The 23,916-nt window shown below is 39.7% G+C and overlaps 1 protein-coding gene across 4 annotated transcripts in view; it reads right to left on the reverse strand.

The window, feature by feature from the left end:
- VSNL1 (visinin like 1) overlaps positions 1-23,916 on the reverse strand; it is a 74,423-nt gene that overhangs the window by 27,741 nt on the left and 22,766 nt on the right. For 2 of the 4 annotated variants that reach the window (XM_042862211.1, XM_042862212.1), the window contains exon 2: positions 12,741-12,907. In XM_042862211.1, coding sequence (XP_042718145.1) covers positions 12,741-12,902 — 162 coding nt within the window. In that variant the 5' untranslated portion in view covers positions 12,903-12,907. Of the gene's footprint in view, positions 1-12,740; positions 12,908-16,971; positions 17,050-23,916 lie in introns of those variants that run through there. The other 2 variants (XM_042862213.1, XM_042862215.1) reach the window with 2 other exon arrangements.

Below are 23,916 nucleotides of genomic sequence, written 5' to 3' on the forward strand. Positions count from 1 at the left end.
AAGGAGAGGAGAGGAGAGGAGAGGAGAGGAGAGGAGAGGAGAGGAGAGGAGAGGAGAGGAGAGGATAAAGGGAAAGGGAAAGGGAAAGGGAAAGGGAAAGGGAAAGGGAAAGGGAAAGGGAAAGGGAAAGGGAAAAGAAGGGAGGAGAGGGGAGGGGAGGGGAGGGGAGGGGAGGGGAGGGGAGGCCCTAAATGTATGAGTTTCAAGAACTCAAAAAGCGCATTTTTAGTCCATTGCTGATCATACTAAAGAACTACTCTCACTTTGGTCAAGCTCCTCCTCCACTGAGAGATCAGATTCCTTTTCTCATAAAAAGTTTGGTGCTTTTTTTTGTGTTTGTTTCTTTTTCCCCTTGCTCTTGGCTCCAAGATGTGCATTCTTCTCTGCACAGTGACACGACTTCAGCTGTCTGCTGACCCAGCTATTACACCAACATGCTGACAGTGAAAACCGGAAGAGAATGAATCCCCTCATAGTCTGCACCAAACGCTTCACTAGAGAGCTATGTTGACTCACTCACACCACACGTGGGATTTTTACACCATTCCACGTTTTTACTGCATATAAAAGGAAAGCAGAAGAGAAAAAAGTGTACTTGATCAGTGTTGTAGTTGGGCAGTAATATTTGCCATCCCACCAAAATAAGCGGTCCTCTTAGGACTGCGTATTTGCTTTTGTAGCAAATATGTAGGACAGCATTTCTACGAATCTGGAAACTGAGAAATCATCCACAGTATTTTGGTAATACGAAGAAAGCATGGCCATGTACCCAAAATACATGAGAGTAAAAAAAAAAAACCCAACCACAGTTGAGATGAATAATCCGGTGCAAATAAAGAACACTGGGTGCATGTATAGAAAATGGAAACAAGTAACTGAAAACTGCCTGCAAGCATGTCCAGTTGGAGATAAAGCACAGATACTGTTTTCATAGGGATTAACTGTTCTTGACCACTTTTCCCACATGCAAAGTACAACATAATTTTTATTCAGATAGGTTGATTTGGCAGCCTCTTTATTTCTAGCAAAAAACTGTATTTACTGTGCCTGTGCAAGAAAAATTCCACTCTTGGATGGAGCCAGAATGTGGTTCTTTCACCTCACACTGACAATTGCCTGCTGGATAGAGCTCAAGAGCTAATTTCTCACTGACATTTCCCTTCTACAGGATCCTACTAGAAGTTTGTGTGCCAAATTAATCATTTCTAAAAGCCTTTAATACATTTGGCTTGGTGTTAATGTAATTTTTTATAAAGAGCGTGTTAAATTCTGTCTTTGGAAACAGATTTGATTACACTGAAGAAACATTATTCTTACAGAAAGAGGTAATAAAGAGGTGTATGACTTTACCAGAAACTGCTTCATACAAAGACCGTATTTCCTCCATTTTTGTTAGAATTATTTTTTTACTCAGCTTTATTGCCCTGAACCTGCTGGAGATTTTCTACTTAATCTTCAAAGAGTAAAGACGGGGTTTCCACACGTGTTCTTTTAGACCATATACTCTCTTTCATGTTCTTTCATGTTTCAAGGACACCCCAGCCTAGTAGATGCTGCAAACAGAGATGATACTTATTCTCCCTGTTCTTGGCCATGCATGAGAACAACTCCAGAATTTATGCCTGTGAAAATAAAATCAGGCCCATTAAACATCGTTTGCCTGCCATGCAGGAAAACTCCAGGGGAAAAGAATCTTAAAAATAAATGAGCAGACGGACTAATAGACCATAGGGGCTAATTTGCAGTGTGGATTTGGCAGTACTAACAAAAGGACAGCAATTTGTTGGGCAACCCACATTACACACTATATTTGTCTGTAGCAAGAACTAATTGATAGATAAATAATTGCTTCAGTAAGCCAATATTAATATAGCATCCTTACAATTAAATAATGTAACTATTTCCATTATGAACTCTCATATTCAGAATCATATTTCAGATACCAGCAGTTCTTCCAGCTCAAAAAAAAATAAGACACTAGATAAGCTTTGAAGAGCTGGTCACAATTTAAATTGCATTCTTTTAGCTGACTTTTTAAGAACTACCTAACACTGAATTTCAGTACGTTTACCCTTCTCAGACCAAGTGTCACTGAAGTATTAAAAAATCATGTATAGACTTTATATTTAAAGGAGTTAAATACTGGGAACCATGAAGTTCTAAAGCAATAAATGGAGAGTTGAGGAGTCCCTCCTGCACAAATGAGCAACAAAAAAGATGAGAAGGAAATTGTGTTCAGTACCACGACTGTAATGCTGATGCTTAGCTTTCTGTACCTCTAGATGTGCACAAAATAGTAGGGCTGTATTCCTGCAAGACAGCATTGGGATTTGGCCACCGCTATGCAAGTGTGAACTCAAGGCAGTGGATCACTATCTAAGTTACTTGTTCTCATCAAGAAACTGGAAGAAGTTTAATGTGTGCCTAAGTTTGTAACAGATTTACCAGCCTACACGTAATACGGGACTCAATGAACTGAAGAAATTGGACCCTGAGGAAAGGAGATGTGTTTTATTTCTAAATCATGCTAATCAAGTAGAGGGCACAGCACCTAACCAGCATCTGCGAGAAAGAAAGCGAGAAGCTGTGATTTAGTGGGAGGAACATCTGCATCCCTTCCTTCTAGGGCAAAGGCGTGTGCATGTGGGCAGGAAGACTCTGAAGGGAACCGAGGACACAAGCATTTCCCTGGGACCACATCCAAAGAACATCACCTCCCAGCTACTGCTGTGTAACAGCTGGCTGAAAAACAGCTGGCTGGAGTGTATTCCAGTGAAAAAGAACAATGATAGGGGGGAGGTTGGCTTCTGAAGTCATCTGCGGGCTTTACCTGCAAGGCTTTCACTGCACAGTATCTGGTTTTCATTAATGACATAACCATCTGCACTGACATGTGTTATAAAATCAGGCACTGTTCATTGCTACATTAACAAACACCAACACAACTGAAACCATTTTCATTACCAAAAAGGTGTAATAAGAAGAGCACAGACTTAGTCAGCATGGACACACAAAATACTGCAAACTGGAGCGCGCAAACATGAAAGGCTCCTTATTTTTAAGCAGTTCTTAGGTATTTGGCATGATCATTTTGACAAGAAGAAGCAAAACAGTGAGTAACCTTCAAAGAAAGCTGTGATGAGCCATGAGTATGCATACAGATGTGCAGTTTCTTACTAAGGAATAACAGTATTTCTAGGACATATTCTTCCAAAGGGATACAAGTACCTAGAAATAACTTGGTAATTAAATAAGCTTCTGTTGAAAAATGCTGACAAGCTCCATATACAATCTTATTTCAATTAATTTGTTACAATTTTTTTTTTTTTTTTTAAACTAGCCCAAATGGACTTTGATACTCACTTTGAGGTGAACTGTAGTGTTGGTTCACACTTCTGCCTATACTGCTGTTTCTGTGGACTGCAAGGAGGTTCTGTTTAAAACTGATTATTCAATTCTGGGCTATCAGTGCAGCCAGACAGCCAAGTTTCATGGCTTCTTATACAGTTGGAGTTCACACCTAACTCTTCTGAAAATGCTTCATTTGTATTTCTGCAAAATGGCAACAGTCTCTTCTCATCTGAATTTCCTTGTGTTGATTACTTTATCTTCCACATCACATGGTTTCTTTTCTCATTTTGTTTTGTTTGTGACTGAATATACAATTAAGATAGCTAATTCTCATGCCAAGTAGCGGTAAGTCGTCAATTCAGCAATCAATAGGTTTGTTGGTGAAAAGTCTATTCCTATGAGCTTTAATTAAACACAAAAAGATGGAAATTTACTCTCATTGAAGAGAAATAAAGTTGATATCCCAAGGTACTGGAAATGTTCAGACTATGATTAGTAGGAACCTGACTGGAATCTAAACCATTGTCTACACGACGACAAAAACTGAATTTAAGTTAACAACCAGCTGAGCTTCCAGGATTCTCCATAGCCCAGAACCCTCTCATTTCATTGCCTGCATATCCACAGCCACCCACAGCAGCATGCACTGCAGTGCTAACTGTGACATGCCATGTCTAACACCACAAGCACATGATGCAAGCTGAGATGCAATGGCTAGCCATTGCAGTGTTCCAAACTAATTGAGGTCCTATAATTTTGGAGTATTCCTACTCATTTATAGCGACTCACAAATGTCTGTCTGGGAAGTACAGAAATTTATTATTACTAAGGTAGTTTTCTGAAGGAATGACATGTTCACTGGAGAGGAGAGAGTAGAATGGGGCTGAAGATGTGGTGTGCACTCTTGGAGTGAAGGGACTCATTCAGAATCCCAGGTTCTGAATGAGACCCTTCGTTTCATTTATGTCTTATGAAACAAGAAAGTGGTTTTCAGGTTTTGTGTGTAAGTGAGACAATGGAAGCAGATGCTGATACTACTACTGGTCATGAATACAATGCTATGATGTGCATGTATGCTCCCCACAAGACACAGAAACCTTTTCCCAAACCATGTGATAGGAAGGGTACGAAACAAATCACCTTACTTCAAAGAAATAAAATGAAGGACTTCACTTATAGTTCAACACATGAAAAAACTGCCGAAGAAACAAAGGGTAATGTTAAGCAAGTGATTCAGTCACTGATTTCTTGACTATCCATACATACAGAGAGATTTCATTGTAGTTGATTGCTAAAGAAAAGAATACATCTTAAAAAAACACAGTTAGTATCACTAAAGCCTCTCACTATGCAGACCTGAGGGGTTTACACTAGTTTGTGAGCAGCCTGCCTTGTGATGAGAAGGAAAACCCTGAGGTGGTCTGAAGGGAGCAAGGAGACACAAAATTTCAGGGGGGAAGAAGTCCAAATTACTTGAGTTTTGTAACAGGTTTCAGAAAGGCAGTGAACTACTGATCAGTCCTGACAACTGTGCCAAGGACTACCTTAATACTGTTAAAATAAGTACCAGTGCAAGAAACACTAAACCTGAACACCATGACAGCTCTGAAACCTGGCTCTGATCACGGGTTGTTTGCTGTTGGGTCTTTTTTTGGAAGTCTTTGACATTTAGGTGTTAGAAGTGGCTGTCTCTTTCATGGCTGCACCACACTTTCTGTATTATCCTTCAGGGGAATCATAACTGTATTCATGAATGCAGTGTTTTCCTACAGAAATAATTACGGCATTCGAAATTCAATTGTTTTGGTTTCTTTGAAGGAATCCAACACAAAGCAAAATTAAGCCATGAAGAAACAAAGTTCCTTATAAAAGGGCATGAGAATTTTTTGGAACCGTCTAGCTTACTTCAAAAATAATAACAATAAAAGAACAAAAGCAGTGATTTACATGCTGTTGTTGGAGAATTCATTCAGACTGGCTTCTTTTATCACGATAAGTTGTAAACTAGGGATGCGTGTACGTGGTGAGGTTTTTAAGCATTCAGCTGGACTGCCTTGCCCTGACAGACATATTCTTTTCAATCTTTTGGACACCATTTTAGTTTAGACACTTCAGGAATCACACACAACCACTGCACTATTCAATACTTAGTAATAATCAGAGGTGTTATCCAAACCTTCAAACCCCACACATTTGGGATTTCCAGCACTGGAGATGCCTTCAGACAGCTTTACGGATCTGTGACCATCCCTCTTTCCTCTCATGGAAGGGGTGTCGGCATACATAACTGAATTGTTATCAGCAGGGCTCATTCCACACGCCTGGACACTATCCGTAATACTATAAAAATAAATGAATTTCTCCTTCTTGCCTCCAAAACTACTCTTCTAATAATATCAGGACCCTTACACTCACCACTCACCCATTCAGATTCAGCTTTTAAATAACTGCTTCCTTCAGTGACATTTAGTACTGTGTCTGTTATTATACTTCAGGAGAGGAGCTCTCCATACACCAGATCCAGCTTTCAGGACTGGATTTTAAAGAAGCTTGCACCAGACTTGCCAGGACTCAGGGTGACAAACAATTTCAAGAGCTCAGTTCTAAGTTCTAATAAAGATCAGGAATAAAAAAATCTCATTAGTTTCAGTGAGGTTAAGATTTCAACCTGAAGTGAATCTGTTCTACCTTGTTGAAGGTTCTTAGTACCCAATGCTGTCTTCAATGGCCACAATTACAGAAGAGTTCACTATGCAGCGTGCCAGTCCTCTTAATTACTGTTCTCATTCTACTTTGTAGCTTAAATGTAAATTTAATTTACTTTCTTACTGTATTTTATTCTTCAGTACAGTTGTTCATCTTTAAAGCTCTGTGTACTAAAGACAGACTTCAAAAGATGTTCCACAAAATGACTTCCAGTCAGCGTTTTTCCTGGGATGCGTGCAAGAAGAAATGCAGCAGAAAGGCATGTTACCAGCATCCTCCCCTTCCCCAAATCATCCAGTCAAGCTTCAAAGTTAACACTGCCCTTAGGGTTTGTCTGATTTAGTCTTTATGTGGAAGGAGCACTCTGGGCCTTTGTTTGAAAATTCGTACAGCACAATCTCAGCTTCTGTTTGAAATATATAACAAATCTTTTATGTGGTTTTCTAGAAGGCTTGCGTTTTGGCAGAGCACCTGACTGTTTGTGTTTACGTGGAAAAAGAGGAGGAGGAAAAATAGGAAAAGCAGTTTGCTAGGAAGGTGAGAGGGCAGCAAGACCGTATCTTTTTTTTAAAATATAAACCAAGTTCTGTATGAAGAGCAATTCTCATCTCTTCTGGTCTTAAGTTTATCACAATCCAATCAGTCTTCAAGGTTGGACTGCAAATACATTTGCTTTTCAGCAATACTTTACAGAATCACAGAATGGCCTGTGTTGAAAAAGACCACAATGATCATCTGGTTTCAACCCCCTGCTATGTGCAGGGTCACCAACAACCAGACCAAGCTGCCCAGAGCCACATCCAGCCTGGCCTGGAATGTCTCCAGGGATGGGGCATCCACAGCCTCCTTGGGCAACCTGTTCCAGTGTGTCACCACCCTCTGTGTGAAAAACTTCCTCCTAAGATCCAACCTAAACATCATGTGTCTCAGTTTAAAACCATTGTCCTATCACCATCCACCCTCATAAACAGCCATTCCCCCTCCTGTCTATACGCTCCCTTCAACTATTGGAAGGCCACAGTAACGTCTTCCCAGAGCCTTCTCTTCTCCAAGCTAAACAATTCCAGTTCCCTCAACCTTTAGAAGCTGCCCTGTGAAACTACCTAAGGTAGTTGCTACAACTGATGAGAATTATCACTATCCACCCTCGTGGACTGTCGTGACTGTTTTCCTCTGTTCAGTTCTGCTATATTAATTTTCCTTTCTCAAAAACTTCAATTGTACTTCTACTGAAAGGTTTTTTTCCTCTTTAAGCATCATATATTTCTAACTATTCTGTGTATAGTTCTCTCAAATATGCAGATTTTGACTAAATATTTGAGGAATGCCTTAAGGATCTTCACCTAGCAGATTGTTCTACAGTCCTCCCACCAAGCAAACCATTCACTGATGCCACTACTGTAACTCCTATTTCTTACTACACGTGCTGCTTCCTGCAGAGCCACCCTGTAATGGCCCTGGACCAGAGATATTCTTTGCTTTGCTAGTTTGCATCCAATGCTATTTCTAATTGACTCTAATGTAACAATAATGGTTTTATTATCCCATATCAATTTAAAAAATTCAATAACACAGGAGTACTATTAACCTATTTAACGATTTCTAGAATCCTATTTACAAATAAAGACATACGCATGTGGTTTTCTGAGTTGCAGGTAGCATTATGTGCCCTACTGTGCAGGAACACACTACCATGTTGTCCAGGAAGACTGCAAGCACTGTGAATGTCATTTTTTGGAAAGTATCAACAGCATATACAAAATCAATATATCAGTAGATACATCAATTTTTTTAATAATCTGCCTGATCTTTAGCAATACAGCAGTATTGGCATAGCATTCCTAAAAATTACTCTTGTTACAGGGATAACTTCAGTGGTCAGATGGCACTTGCAAAATCAGCACAGCTCTTCCAGTTAACAGAGATATATCTCAGGAAAATCAGCTTTTACCAGAGGAACTGCATCTATGCTCAGGTCATCTGCAAGCACAGTTGTGCTGTTCTGGATTTCCACTTTTTAACATGCACTGAGTCTGAAATGCAGCTGTAACCTAATATTTCAAGGAGCAATATGCCCTCTTCAGAAGGATGCTACTCCATCTTGAAAATTTGGATAGAGAAGAAGAAGATGCAAATATACCCATTTACATTTCAACAGATTTTTGAGAGTCTTTTTTTTATGCACATTAAAATGAGCAACTAGAAATCAATTCCCTTCAAGGCAGGAAATATGAGACAGAAACCAAAAATAAGACAGCTATTTGACTGTAATTTATCAAATGGCATTACTATATTTTTCAGTTACACGCTATCTATAAAGCCCCAAAATCTAGCTAAATAATAGATGTGCAATAAATTCACTGAGCAACCCACTTTATTTAATGCTAGCTAGCATTATACCGTGACTCAGCCCTACCCTTCCAGGTAGGGGACCATTGGTGCTTGTTTCTGTTATTAATAATCCAGAGGATATACTTCTCGTGTCCAGTGACCTAGTTCCAACAAGTATCACAATATAGAGGCCCATTTTCCAGTTAATAAACGTGCATAATTCCTGTGAATATTACTACTGTTTATGCACACTTGCACACTCTAGGGCATATTCATCCAAACCCAGTGATTTCAAAACATCTGAAGCAAAATTTATTTGGCCCTCTGGACTGAAAGAAACCCTAAATAATGATGGGAAGAGTCCAGCATGTTTTATTTGTATCTTTCATTTTAATGAGAATTTTGCATATTAATTCCTTCATCTCTCTGCCCACAATGCTAATGATGTTTTACATAAGATAGAAGAACTAAAGAGTTCTTAGATAGAATAAAAAACAAAGCAACAACTGAAAAACCAAACCAAAACAATAACCATAAAAACAAGAAGGAAACAAGCAAGCTAAACAAACATTTAGCTTAATGGCTAGAACATTCACTTTGGAGATCCAAACTATGTTTTCCAGACCGTCCACAGACCCACTAATATACTTAATACTACTTCTAGCAGCAAGAGTTTGGTTGGACTGCTGTGAGCAGACCAGAAGGACTCATTTCATCACGGGTAGAGAAAGGATGCAGGGGGAGTATTAGCAGATTCAAACTCCTTACAGAGACATGTTAATTGATTCCAGATTTCCTACAGCTTGAAGAGTACTTAAAGCAGAGTGGTAAAGATAAGGCTCTCATATTGCCTTTCTTAAGAGAAAAAGTTAAAAGGACTCCAGTCACCTGATTTTGCTTTGACTTCAAATGTCCTAGATATTTCTCTGCAGGAAAGGCTTGAAGGCTACCCCTCCCACATGGAAACAGATGCATATACCCTGAAGAAATGTTGAGCCTCATACACATTCCTGTCCTGAGCATTACCCTGTGGTTTTGCTTTGGCATACTGGCTTATTTCAACCTGCCTTGATGTTTAATTTTCTCAGAATGGTATCCACAAGTTTCTTCTGCTGCCATGCTCTGTGTAGGCTGCTGGGGCAGCGAACGTGGGGCAGTATTTAAATCTCTTGGTGGTTCTGGGCCTATAGTGCATAAAGAAGTCATCAGGAAATTAACTCGAAAATTGTACAAGCCTTCAAATAATTCAGCACCTTGGAATTTGACATGAGACCTAAGAAATGGCCAAAGATTCTGCATCTGAACAAGAATCTGTGCACCAAAAAGCATACCAGAAGTTTTGATGAACCTACAAGACTACAAACAATGCTAAAAATACAACAGTAACAATTATATTTCCTCTTATTTGATGCTTATTTAAAAGATTGTTCTTGATGAAATATTTTCTATAAACACTGACACTTAAAGTGCAGCAAATAATTTTTGTGTATAGTCCATTTGCACAACTGCTATTTATTTTAAGCACTGCCTGATTTGTATTCCTAATGGAAACTTCAATAGCAAACATTTCCATGCCAAGCTACAGTAATTCCCCCTTTTAGTCAATACAGTCTTCATCTACATCAGTAAACAGCACAGTACAATTGACACAAATACGCAGTGAAACAGTTTGTGTTGAGGACCTGGCATCCACATCACACACGTTCTGGATGCTTTAACTCAGACCAGTGCTAGCCTGGATCTATGAAGGAAGTGCATGCCTATGAGCAGGCACTAAAAACAGCAATACATCAGGTGTGATTCCAGGATGCATTTTCTAAAAAAGTTTCATCCACAAAACCGCAGCTTCTGTGCCCTAGGATTGTGCACTCACTCTGTAACTATGTAAAAAAAATAATAATAATAAAATAAAATAAAATAAAATAAAATAAAATAAAATAAAATAAATAGTAACGAGATAATCAGGACATTCACTTTAAAATAATGCTCCCGTGAATCCTAAAACGTGTTGGTTTTTTTTTTTGCTTAAGCTGAAGATATCTTCCATTGTATATAGAATCATAGAATCATAGAATCACCAAGGTTGGAAAAGACCTAAAAGATCACCCAGTCCAACCGTTCACCTATTCCCAATAGCTCCTACTAAACCATGTCCCTCAACGCAACATCCAGTCTTTCCTTGAACACCCCCAGGGTCGGTGATTCCACCACCTCCCTGGGAGTACATGAGTACATATGAGTACAAGAAAAGAACTTCCTTAGCATCTTAGTACAGTGGCCAACACTCTTACCAATCCATGTGAAAATCTATAGAAATCTTCTTCAATAATATCCTTTTCCGACCAAGAACTAAAATGTCATCTCTCCCACTAAAAGTTCACACAGAGAAATTATGAAGCAAAATGAGCTTCATACCTTTTTACCCCGACTACTCATTAAAGGAACTGAAATGTTAAAAATGTTTGGATCTCCTGTTGGTGGTTTCCCCCACAAAGATTAAATGTTGAGTTTGGGTTTTTGTCTGCTACCAGGCAGAAAACCCTACAGATAAGAGGTCCCCATTCTCAGACAGCCAAAGGCCATTAGTTTAGAAGAAATTCTGCGTCAGAAGGAGAAATAAATGCCTGGATTTACTACAGCTAATCGTATTTCTCTTCTGCAAATTGGAAATAAATATATGACAGTGACATTACAGAGCAGATCTCACAAAGCATAACTACCAAAGCAAGGGAGACCATCTTATTTGGTGTACACTTCTAAAAATATGTAAGGTCATAAAACTAAAAGCCAGATACTACAGCTCCCTAGGAATACAGGGCTATCTCCAAATTTCAGTACTCTTGTACTCTTCGTTTCACATTTTGCACTACCATTTTGTAAATGTAATACTGAAATTACTCTCTGATGAGTGAAGTATCTCGTGAATTATCTGTGAACACTTCACACAGCCTGTTGAAGGGAGGAAGTCCTAGCAGCTCCGAGCTATTTCGGAAGAAATTATCCCTCAAAACACACAAAATCATTAATAAATAAATAAATAAACCAATAAGCAGCTTTCCCAAAAAGAAAATTATGATTTCTAAAAAGTTAAACACTTGACATACTTTATTACTTTATTGGGAATATTTTATAGAGGCCATTTACATTCCTCAGAAACACGTAAGAGAAATTATTAGATGTCTAATCTCAGGGTTGTACACCAAGTACTATTCAAAATAGAAGCTATAAATTATCAGTCAATAACAAGCACAATACCTGAGGCAGTAAAAATTCTTTCAACTGAAAATAACAGTTATTAAAAAGTCAGTCTTTTTTAAGAAACGGATTGTGAGGCAACATCTCTAGCCATTAATATTAAAATATGTAGACAGAGGCTTATTTATGTAAGCTGAAGTTAACAGTTTTTGCAAGGGCAGTCATTAAAAAGAAGGAGCTAGGTGAAAATTTACAGTCATCTGGTTCAGGGCTGAAGAATTTCAGGATTGGGCTCTAGTACATGTTTAAGGAAAAAGACAGTCCCACTGCTCTGCAGAAATCATCAGTTTACTCAGTATTATCTACTCACATTTGAAAAGCTTTTTAAAAATTTTATTCAGCCTGACATTGTATTTATGAACTGTTCTGATCCTATTCTTCATCACTGCTATCCTGTATTTTCCTAATTAAAATTACTTTGAAGTCTCTGACCTTCAGGCAGACATTCGATTCTGAATTAAAATATAATTATCTTTGTAACATGAACACACTTTTAATGCAGCCCCCATGCACTTCTTGTTACAGACTAAATATAAGGAAAAGGCTACGTTGCATTTGATAACATAATAAAGAATTAGAAGAAAATAAACTGAGCAACCTGGCTTTCCTTTCATACCTGTCAAGAGACAGCAGGGAAAAAACAAAGGCAGCATTTAAAATTTAGAGAAGGAAATTCTTTGTACACAGTGCATAATGCAGGACATACTGCCACCACAGCTCACAGCTTTTGTTGGAATTAACAGAAGGACAGTGTAGGTCCATCAGTCACAGGGTTGATATTCCAGTGGTACTACACAGGCAGTGTATGGTTTACTGAAATGAACTGCAGCCACTCACTGAAGCTGAAACAGGCCCGAAAATTACAGAAAGTGCATTTCTTTGCATAACCCACAGGTTTTTTTCTTAAACTTTTGGTTACCATAGCTATCAGAAGAGTTGGCACTGTGAGGGCAATGCTTCCTATTAACCTCTCTGTATTCACCATTGCTTCTCCCAGGAATTCCTCAGTCTAGAAGAAGGGCAGCTCAAGACCATGTGCTGCTTTGCACCACTTGTAACCTCTTGTAAAGCCAAACAGGAGGAAATTAATAACTTACCTTTACATAAAGCTGCTGAAACTCTTCAAGGTTCAGCCTACCACTTGGACAGTCCTTTAGAAATCCTTTGTACCACTGTTTTAGCTCATGTTCATTGAACTCCGTGCTCTTCACCAGATCTTCCATCACCTCAGGGGCCAGCTTGCTATTCTGTTTCCCCATTCTGCCTTAAGAAGAAATAAATTAATATAATTAGCCAAGTTGCTGTGATCATTTTAAACTCGATTAGGGACAAAACTCAAACGCATCACTTGTTTTGCAGTCACTCGCTGCTCCTTTTAGTCAAACACAGCTTTACAGATTCCCCCAGTGAACAGGAAGCTAGGTTATGTTTGAACATCAGGGGATGAAATGGTGAAAAATACAACATACATCTATCATTCAAGGCCTGGACACAGCTCATCTACCTTCAAATTAATGATGAAAAGAAATATCTTGTCTTTAATAACAATATCACCTAAGTGAAAGATTTTCTTTCTGGTTTGGTGAGATGATTCCCCATCCTTTGGAAAGTACTATCTCATTTCTGTAGTGCTACTACCACATCACAAAGTTGCCTCCATATTAGTGATTCTTATCATTCTTAGCTTCTCTTCATACGAAAGCTGAAAACACTGACTTCACTTCTTTCATTTTTTATTTTTTTTTAATGTAACAAAAACTTTTCACATATTTAGGGATGTCCACAGAATCTTCCTCTTGACAATGTCTCTGATATGACATTGGCATTAGCAGCTACTCCTCACAGGTACAGGGCTGTTGAGAGGCTGCACTGTGGGGAAGCAATGATACAGACAGCATCACTGTTAACTCCAGAGATATCCATCACATTTGTCATATGCACCTTGCATTCATAGATACAAAACACACAGAAACACAAAATATGCATGTTTGCATATGTAAGTACAGAACTCCCAGAGATACTGATGTTGACCTTTCCTTAGAGATAGCTTTAGAGATAATTTGTTAAGAAATCCTTTCCTTTAACCTGTTCCAGTACTACTGAACTACAGTTAGCTCACAACAGGAGATGTCTCTTAGTTACTTTGTAATTGCATGACACACGGTACTTAACTTGTCCTGTACAGTGCTGCAAAGAGATGAATAATTTCTTGCCTGAGCCTAGCTTAGCATTTCCACTTTTATCTTCCAGTATAGCATCTGTCTCTAGTGACAGAATTGCACTGAATGCATTGGTTTCTAGTCCACAGCATCACCCATTAATGATATTAATCTATCGCTTTTGGCATCTTCTCCTATTCCTACGTTTTGTTTCTTTCCCTCAGAAAGAGGTACTTTGTTCTGTTCCAGCAAATCAGTATGTTTAGAAAACTTCACAGGAACCATCCTTGACCAGGCTTCTCATTCCTCCCCACTTCTGCACAACTAATACATCCCCAGGTGCCATGCCACCAGCAGCATCCCCAGCACCAAGAAGGACAATGTTGTTCTACAAAGCATTCAGCTCGTACAAAATTGAGAAATCCAGTCTTTGGAAAGTACAAAGGTCACTTCAGCACAAACACTGGAGAATTCGACCTTTCTGTTAACTCCCACAGGCCTAACTGTACATGCAGGTGTCTAGTAACTAGCTGTTATGCTGAATGGTGGGTTGCAATTTATGGCGTGTAGAACACTTGCCCCATCCTTTTTTTGCCTTCTTTTCTTCCTTCTCTAAACAATATTACCCGTCATAAGGTGCTTTGCTTAGGACCCAGAGGACCCTTAAAAATTCTCATCAGTTGTAGCAACTACCTTAGGTAGTTTCACAAGGCAGCTTCTAAAAGTTGAGGGAACTGGAATTGTTTAGCTTGGAGAAGGCTCGGGGGAGACAGCACTGTGGCCTTCCAATACTTGAAGGGAGTGTATAGACAGGAGGGAGAATGGCTGTTTATGAGGATGGATAGTGATAGGACAAGGGGGAATGGTTTTAAACTGAGACACATGAGGTTTAGGTTAGATCTTAGGAGGAAGTTTTTCACACAGAGGGTGGTGACACAGTGGAACAGGTTGCCCAAGGAGGTTGTGGATGCCCCATCCCTGGAGGCATTCAAGGATGTGGCTCTGGGCAGCCTGGTCTGGTGGTTGGCGACCCTGCACGTAGCAGGGGGTTGAAACTAGATGATCACTGTGGTCCTTTTCAACCCAGGCCATTTATGATTCTAGATCTCATAATTTAGCCAGGTATGCTTTCAACTATCTCATTTCACTTGGATCTTTAGCCCCATTAATATTTACCTCAGTGTTATAAAAAAAAAAAAAAGCATCTTCAGATGGGCAGAGATCCAGTATTTCTGACTGACAGATTTTCTATTATTGCTAGTGTAAAAAACACTTGTGTGCATTCACTGTGTTTGCTCTACAGTCCATGAACTTACACTGAGATGGAAGCAGACAGAACCTGTTCCACAGTTTGCTACGTTATTACTGCTAGTGTGGGCACAAAACACGGAGCATGTCTGCATGTATGTAAGAATAAAGAGCTGGACAAACATCCACATATGAAACCTCTTCTAATATGAGATACAGAGAGACAATTCCTTTTCTGCCTTGGTGATGCAGGCCTCTAGTTTTGGTAAGCTTCTTGTTCAGACACAGGTTGTTCATTGTGTCCTAAAAATCTTCCATCCTCTACTAAATCAATGAAAAGCGTGGCTTAATAAAGACCTTCCTAAAGTGTTCCACAGAAACAAACCAATATTTGAAAAAGGTGTAATTTGGGACTGATGGGCTTTGTACTTTTACCTGCTGCTCCAGTACAGTATGGGACATGCTGTGCCTTGCTCTGTTTGAGATGAGGGACTGCACAAGCTGACCAAGCTGGTCACAGTGCCTGCCTGTAATTAGGCACCCATTCTTTCTTCTCGATTCAAAGCTCTTTTCCTACAGAATTGAATTACAATCTGTAAGAATGCTCAAGAGGCTCATATAATTATCAAATATAAACGCACACTTCTGGCTCTTGGAGATCCAGCTTATTTGGGAATAAAAACTCAAATACATAGATTATCCAGTTAATCACATGCTAACATCTTCTGGAGTTTCATTGAATCCCTTATTATTATTGAAAAAGTACAATCACCCATTAGCAATGAGTATGCCACTGCCAACACATTTAATTCTCTAAAATGAAAACTACTTTTAATTAACTTATAATCATGGTTTCCTAAACATGTTGTTTTTTTTTTTTTCTTGTGAAGATCTATGAATATGCATTAGGAAAATACAGGAGAGCACAGCTGCACAATCACTAAATCTTCAAGAGGAAAGGTCACTCTGCAAGCATTTCTTTGTCTAGTAAATTTTATTCTTTCAAAAAACAAATTTGCTTCCAAATTCCATGCTTCCAACCACGCAATGTGACTATTCAAGCAGTGTTATTCATTTTCTGTTGCATTTTCTAATCAGCAAAAAAAAGTGGGGGGAAATAAAGAGAAAAAAAAAAAGGCAACATGCTTTGGTTCCAAATAAGTATGGGGGAAAAATTCATGATAAAGAATGAATGAGCGAGGTGGGTGGTTTTGAGTATGGGTAAAGGTGTCGAGCTTGTTCTCAGTGAAATTTCTTTAGTAGGAGAATGCTTATTAATATTAGCAAGAGCAATACAACGCAGGTTAGAGATCAAGAAAAATACTGAAACTCTTATACTGTGTCACACACAGCAACAGCAATAAAGGCTGAACTTAAAAGAGACACCCTCTTGGCTGTAGCGCATCAGCCACCCACAGACATCGTCCTCCCAGAAATGCTTAGGGCAGCAGGACGCCGGCTGTCACACAGCAGCACCTGAACGGCTGCTTTTACACTTGGAGGGTCAGTTTTAAAAGCTGGAATTTTATTAAAGAACAGATTCCAAACCTGGGGCAGCCCAGACTGTGCCAGCAGCAGGCAGGGAAAATACGAAGATGCTTTCCAGTTCTCCCCTGATGAATCATTTGCTCAATATCTTTCCTGTGATGCTACCCCATGTTCCACATGAGGTTTAAAAACTGCCTGCTCTCCATACGGCCATCACCCAAATCCCCTGGCCAACGGCAGGGCTTTTCCCTGAAGTATTTTGCAGCTATTCCCACACAGGTTCGTCAAGTCTGCCTTTCCCACATGGTTTGCTAGTACTAAATTACCAGCATGAGATCAGTTAATAATGAGATTAAAGTTCTGATTATTAAAACCTAAGCAGAAGGAAAAAAAAAAAAAAAAAGTTGAATTTCAATAGCAAAACATGACTTACGGAAGCTCCTTTGCTCTTTAATGATTTCAAAATAACTCCAAACTGTTGGTAACACAGCTCCAATCCCACCTGCTTCCTTTTTCCCTTTCACTCTATTCCCCTTTGGCCTCCTCGGCAGGTTTTCAATTTTGAAAGATACCAAGTGCAAACAAATAGAACTCTGGTTGTTTCTATGGAAGAGTAAATAGTACTGCTAAAGATGTCATATTTTGTGCTGAAAAAAGGACCTAAATTCCTTTGAAAAGACAGCTACAGCAATGTCCACTCAGGTCTCCAAAAATCCAGTTTTGTGCCTTCTTGCTTGCTTTGCTTACCTCAGTTCTATAACACTATTTTCTTACCAAGTTGCATTAAGAGTGTTGCCAGCAGGTGGAGAGAAGTGATTCTTTCGCTCTGCTCAGAGCACTCTGGGTGGTGAGGCACCCGGAGTTCTGGGTCCAGTTCTGAGACCCCAGTACAAGAGAGACTTGAGCATGCTGGAGAGACCCCAGTGTAGGGCTTTGGAGGGGGCTGGAGCATATGTCATACACAGAGAGGCTGTGGGAGCTGGGGCTGCTCACACTGGATTTCGGAAGGCTCAGGGGGGCTCCTATCAATGTGCAAGTTCCCAAGGGGTATTTAAAGAAGACAGAGAGAGGCACTACTAGTAGTGAGCAGGGAGGTAAGAAGCAATGGACACAAACTGAAATTCGGAAAATTCTGAAAGCTGTAGAAAAACTTTTTTTTTTTTTTTTTAAAATGGGTACAAGTTACCCAAAGAGGTTGTGGAGTCTCCACCCCCAGCAATACACAAAGTCCTGCCTGAGAACCGTGCATGAGAAGGGTATTGGAGTACATTGTCTCCAGAGGTCCCTTGCAACCTCACTGACTCTGTGAAACTATTAGGGAGAAATGTAGCAGACATACGGCTTGACTATTGGTATCCCCAGTAGACTAGTTTCATTAAATTTCCTCCATAGGTAGCTGGGAATCAAAAGGATCACTTAGAGGTGATGACCACAGTCACCTCCTCCCCTTATCGACCCCAAAGGAGCGCAAGCAGATTCACCTATGACCCTGGGCACAGATACCTACCTGCCTCTAAGCACTGGGACTGCCCCAACTTATCAATACATTTTGTCTGCTTTAACACCTGCTGGTTTCCTGCTCTTGCTTTGCCAGTCATCCTGCATGACCTGAGGGAGAAGGTCAATCAGCATCTCTGCAGCTACATGGAGTTATGTGCATTAAATGAGTCCTCTAGTAAGGCACACATTTTTCTTGCTCTTGCCTGGCTTGGAGAAATGGGAATGAGTCGTGTGGACTATGCCAGAAGCAAATGACAACACTCCCTTTGCCAGCTCAGCTGTGCTGGCAGGCACTCATTAGGTTGGAAGGAAAGCTGTGCTTCATCCCCACCCCTCTGCCCACTCCCAGCCCACAGCCTCCTACACAAATGTGCTGACTCCTGGGTACTACATGTGAAATCCAGGCACTAAGCAGGCAAGCATGGTGGGTGTCTTTGCAATCTTTGACACAATACAAATCTATTAATGGTACATTAAACACTGTATAGACTCCAACATACACAGATATATAGGGGGAACAAAACCCAAAGCAATTAAATGCTGGGGAAAGCACAGAACTATGCATATAATTCACAATAACAGAATAATTTTCCCTTTATTTTTGATCAGGCTGTTAACTGAATTTCCAGCTATGTGCTGCTAAGAACTGTAACTCTTGACAGCTCCCAGCATTGTTCCTTTCTCCTCAGGCTTCTTCTGCCACTGCCCTTGCTCTGCTAATGTCGGCATGAAGGATGGATGGAAGCAGCTATCGAATCACACAGATGCTTCGATCCCTCACATACACTTACTGTTTATTTCACAGAAGAAATCTGGAGCCCCATCCTGTCACAAACAGAAAAGCCAACAATCTCATCCAAAGCCTCAGAAGAGTATGAGTGGATGAGGAATTTTCCCATCCAAACCCCACATACGGGCTACAATTGTAATGACCCTATCAACAGCACTGCTTCCTTGGCAACTTGTGAAGCATCTCTTCTCTTGAGCTACCATCACCATTTCCAAGCCATTCTGCATGAAGCAGGGATGACCCCCAGCTATGCCCTACCCCGCTGCAGAACCACGCTGCACAGGGAATGCCTTTTCTACCTCTAACACATGAAAAAGATGACAATCCTTCAGACAAGGTAGTTTTGCTAGTGCTGTATGACACCGTAAGGATCTTGTGATGTAGTGGCATCAAATTACTACAACAGTTTGAAGGCACCAACATAGTGGAAGACCAACAGGGACAAGCAGTGCAGAGGTCTCCCCCTTACACAATTCTGAAGCCCTGTTAGGAAATTTTCACAAAACATATTGGTTTACACCAGGGAACAGTGGAAAAAACGTAATTAAGCAAAATTTATGTGTATAAACCCATACTGATGTTCAGAACAGTCGTAACATTCTGTTGATAACATAAGCCATGAACTAAGTCTGAAACAAACAGGCTAGGTTCTGATAACATTACATTACAGTAAAAACTGGAATAAATCCAGTTATTTTAGATTACTCTACTGACTTTACTAAAGATCAGATTCAGGCCTGCAATCTCTCTGCATAAAAGAAATGGGAAAAATAGAGGGTAATGACATTAAGGAATGCAATTATCCAACTGAATTGAATAATAAAAGGGAGAGTAGAGTTTGGTTTAAGCAAAAGAAAAGATATATATATTTTTAAATGATATTTGAAATGAGATGGATCTTCAATTAGATTCAAGCAATGATAATAATAATAATAAAAAAAAAACATTTGAAAGGGTAAAAGCTGCAAAGAAGGATGCTTTAACATAACAACTGGTAGGAAGGGCTTTTTTTTTTCTCTAGGTGACTAGGGAACAGAAATTAGATTTATTTTATTAAAAACAAGGAAGCACTGGAATTTGTTTTCTGCTGAGTGTGAAATGAAACAAGAAGGGAACTCTTTACACTTGAATGTGCAAATTGAGAGCAACCCTAGACACACCAGTCACTCCACAGTTGATCCATTCCTGTGGGTCACAGTAGGGCTCTTAATCAAAGCCCAACTCCAAGGCCAGCAGGTTGTGATCTGATGTACATCGCAGGGTACTATTTCTGCTCCTCTCCTCATCAGGATTAGGAAACTGCTTACAGCATGCCATGACTGTCTTTTCTCCTTTGCAAGTGGACACACGAGAAAATTTGTAGCATAAAGCAGAGGCTCCTCTGTGTCGGTCAACAGGAGCAAAGAACTCAAAAGAGCTCCAGGCTCTACCACTTAGCTCTACCCTTGTCAGACAGGGACAAAATCTCTCCCTCACTTGCTCTTTCTCTCTATTTAGACCAGAAGGAGGGCATCCACATGTCTACAGAAAGTATTGGCTTACAAGCTTAAGAAAATTTTTACTGAACTTTTCCTCCTTAATTCTTTTTTGCTTCATTTTATGCCATAAAATAACTTTTTTTTTTTTTTTTTGGTCGTGTTCATTTCTCTTTCTCAGCATTCAGACAGCATTTGGTGACCTATCTGAGATCTCCTAGACAATTGAGAGAATCATTCCTGAAGGGAACAATAAATATGCTTGTTAACGGTTAGTGTCAGACAAACACGTAAGTGAATCTGTTGCCATAGTTTCATTTTGCTACTGGCCCAGCCTCTATCAGCTGTGGTCATCAGTAAGTAACGTGGAATGTGAGCTGTGAAGAAGTTTCATTTATCAGCATTTGGATTAATGTTTTCTAAACTGGCCTATTCTCTCAAATTTTGCCCTCACTACTGCAGTACATTTACTGCACATTTTTCTAATAATTCATATGCTAAACACCTTTCCACATTTACATAATGGCTGGTATGATCATCCAGAATGTTCCACCAGTAGAGCTTTGGATTCTGTGACAAGTTTGTTACATGCCTTACATCGAACGTACTTTGATTGACTGGTCTGAGGTTTTATTTTAGATACTATAGCTTCCAGAAGGTTCTTCCATGCGAGACGCCCTCAAATCTATGACTTTCTGGACGTCAGGAATTCAACATGCCCGCTGGAACAAGTTGCATCTCAGCACTGATCTTTAAAAGATGTGCATTTTAATAGCTGATTTTTAGGTATTTCAGAGACTTACTGACTATTCCACCTCTTCTGGGACAGCTGCTGCAAATGTTGCTTGTTTGGAAGGCAAAATTGACAACTGAAAAGTAGAGTTTTCCTGAGTGAGTTCCACTCTTCTTTTGGAACCATGGGACCCCATTTATATATAAATACACATAAAGAAACACATCTAATTTTCTTATGTCAAACTAGACCAGCATTGCCTCTGCCTGAGAAATTGATTTTTCTGTCAATTTGTAGACCAGAGTTTATTCAAATGTTGTTTTTCTTGATCCTTGATGCTTGGGGATAAGATTTCTTAGACTTCAGACATAGCCCTTGACCACATTTACCTACAACCACTTTTTTTTTTTTTCCTTTAAGCTTTGTTCATTTTTAAGTAAATACTCATTTATTCCAGACAGTATTCTGGAAGAAGAATACGTGTTTTCATTCCACACATATTTCAGTCTGATTTGCTAGCAGTTTGCATTGCTGCTAGTTTAGTCACTGTAACCTTATGCTTGATATGAGAAAATTAGCAAAATTCTCTACATTTGTATGTTTACTAAGAGTTATTGCTCACCTTCCAGTCTTATTCTAATTTGGGTTTGAAGTCACCACATGCCTTTCTAGGATCATGGAGTTCTGCTCATGATACAAACTTTTTATCCACATTCCTCATCACCATCTTACTTTTCTGCCCTGGTGGATGAATCACATTGAACACTAGCTATTTAAAATGTTAGTTGTCTTTGGTCCTTCTGCAGTCAATGGAGACGGCCAGCAATCTTCAGAGTGATTCACTCCATGCAGAGAAAGCAGTCTGTAAGAGGCAGGATGAATATATGTATGTCTATTTTAAGACAGGATGATTCACTCTCTACAAGTGTTTCCTTCTTACTGATGGTTGTACAAGCCACATGGCAAACTCGCTTAGATGTGAAACTGGATCTTTAGATGCTTAAATTGAAGTGAGAAAGATCCCACCATGCTCATCAGCAAGGGAGAACGTAGAATTGAAATGTTGTTTCTGAGCTGACTAGGAAGCACGCAGATTTTTGGAGTCGATTGTTCCTCTGAATTAAAACTTCTATTCAGGTGTGATGGATGCCAATACAAGTACAGTGTACTGGTGTACCAAATACAGGCCTTCTTCTTTATTGCTATTTACTTCTAACAAGACAGTGGAAAAATCAACTCTTCCCTCATTTCATGTCCCCCAGAATGAAATAGTTTTAAGCAGCCGAAGTGCAGAGATCATGCTCCTAAATATCTTCTCATTGCGCCCCTGATGTCAGCCAAAGTCCCAGCCTCAAAGAATGAGAAAAATATGCATTAAATACAATATTATTTGAGAAGAAACTTCACTGTGAGCATCTTAACACTGTGTAAAAGGTTGGTCTAAAATAAATACAAGCCAATACAAATAGATAAATTTTACATCTTTTGTTTCCATTCCATCCCTGCAGGAAAAGAACACATTTCAGACTCTGGAGTTAGTTTGCCTCTGCACACACATCTCTGCCCACTGTGAATGAGTGTTTTACAGCTGATGACTTTGACCTGAGTGCTAAACAGCTACATTACTAAAAACCACATGACTGCATTATGATAGATATTAACAGAAGAGGTTAGTGGGAAAGCAGATTACAGCTTTTTATTTTACTAAACCGCTTTCAGAGTCTAAACAAAGCGCTCACTTTGTGGGTAGTGATCCATTGGCACACCGCTCGCTCCAAATTCATTATAAACCAATCGTCAGAACTATCCCTTGTGACTGCTTCAGATGGAGCATGATTAAATGCAGAGGAAATACATTACTGAGAAGATGAATCACGATTCTGCGGAACGAAATCAATGGCTTTACGCTTTCGAGTTGGACACTGAAGGGCGGTCAAACACATTACTCACAGAAAAAAGTGAGCAAATGAATCACATAAACTGCTTGAACAGGAAAACTGCAGTTAAAATTTGACTGGCAGTATGACTGAGTAGAAAAGAAACACGGAAGAAAACCTCAAAATGTTTCCTTCAGAAATAATTTCCAAACAAAAAGTGCTTAATTGCTCTTGTATGAATTACAAAGTTTTTTTGTCGCTTTCGATTTTTACAGTTTGAAAGATTTGCTACTTGACAGCTTGTTTGCACTTTTTTTCATGTAGGCAGGCTGGGAAACATCTCACAGCAAAGAAGCATGAACTCATGCTTTCGAGAGTATCGACTGCTGTGACCTAAGCCTGCTTGGTCAAGAGCAAAAAGTCATCAGAGAAATCCTGCTCATCTAAATTTAAGCATCAGGCTTCTATCTATAGGCTCTCCCGCTGGACCTCTTCAGCAACGCCTTCCCTTAACCCGTGTTTATGCACGGTGCTGTGCACCTGGTGGTTAGCAAAGAAAAAAGGTTTTTCTGGCCTAGATGAACCAGTTGATGGTATGCTACACCATGCTTAACAACAAGCTTTAAACTTCCCATTTACCCATGCTAGCCTGCATGCAGCCAGTAGAGTGCACAGTCAGCTGTCATGTCAGCTCAGGGAGACCTGTGCAGGGAGCTTGTCCTTACAGGCTGTCCCTTTGCTATTTTACAGCATGACACACAACAGGTTTAATCACAGCTGAGATCTTCAAGTAATTTCTTAGCTGTGACTGGCATCGTTAATGGAGACTGGAGCAAGAAGGTCAAGGCTGGGGATGCATGAGTCTGAACTAGTGAACTAGTCCCTCCAGGACTGAAGTTAGTATTCATTATGCGTGCTTCTTCCTTCAAGAGTTTCACTTTCCAGAGCTGTCAATCTAATCTGTATCATAAAACACACAACTGATTCAAAATACAGAAGTGGC

Source organism: Lagopus leucura, unplaced genomic scaffold (genome assembly GCF_019238085.1).
Source record: "Lagopus leucura isolate 7727_CA_CO unplaced genomic scaffold, USGS_WTPT01 Super-Scaffold_73, whole genome shotgun sequence".
NCBI classification, from domain to species: Eukaryota; Metazoa; Chordata; class Aves; order Galliformes; family Phasianidae; genus Lagopus; species Lagopus leucura.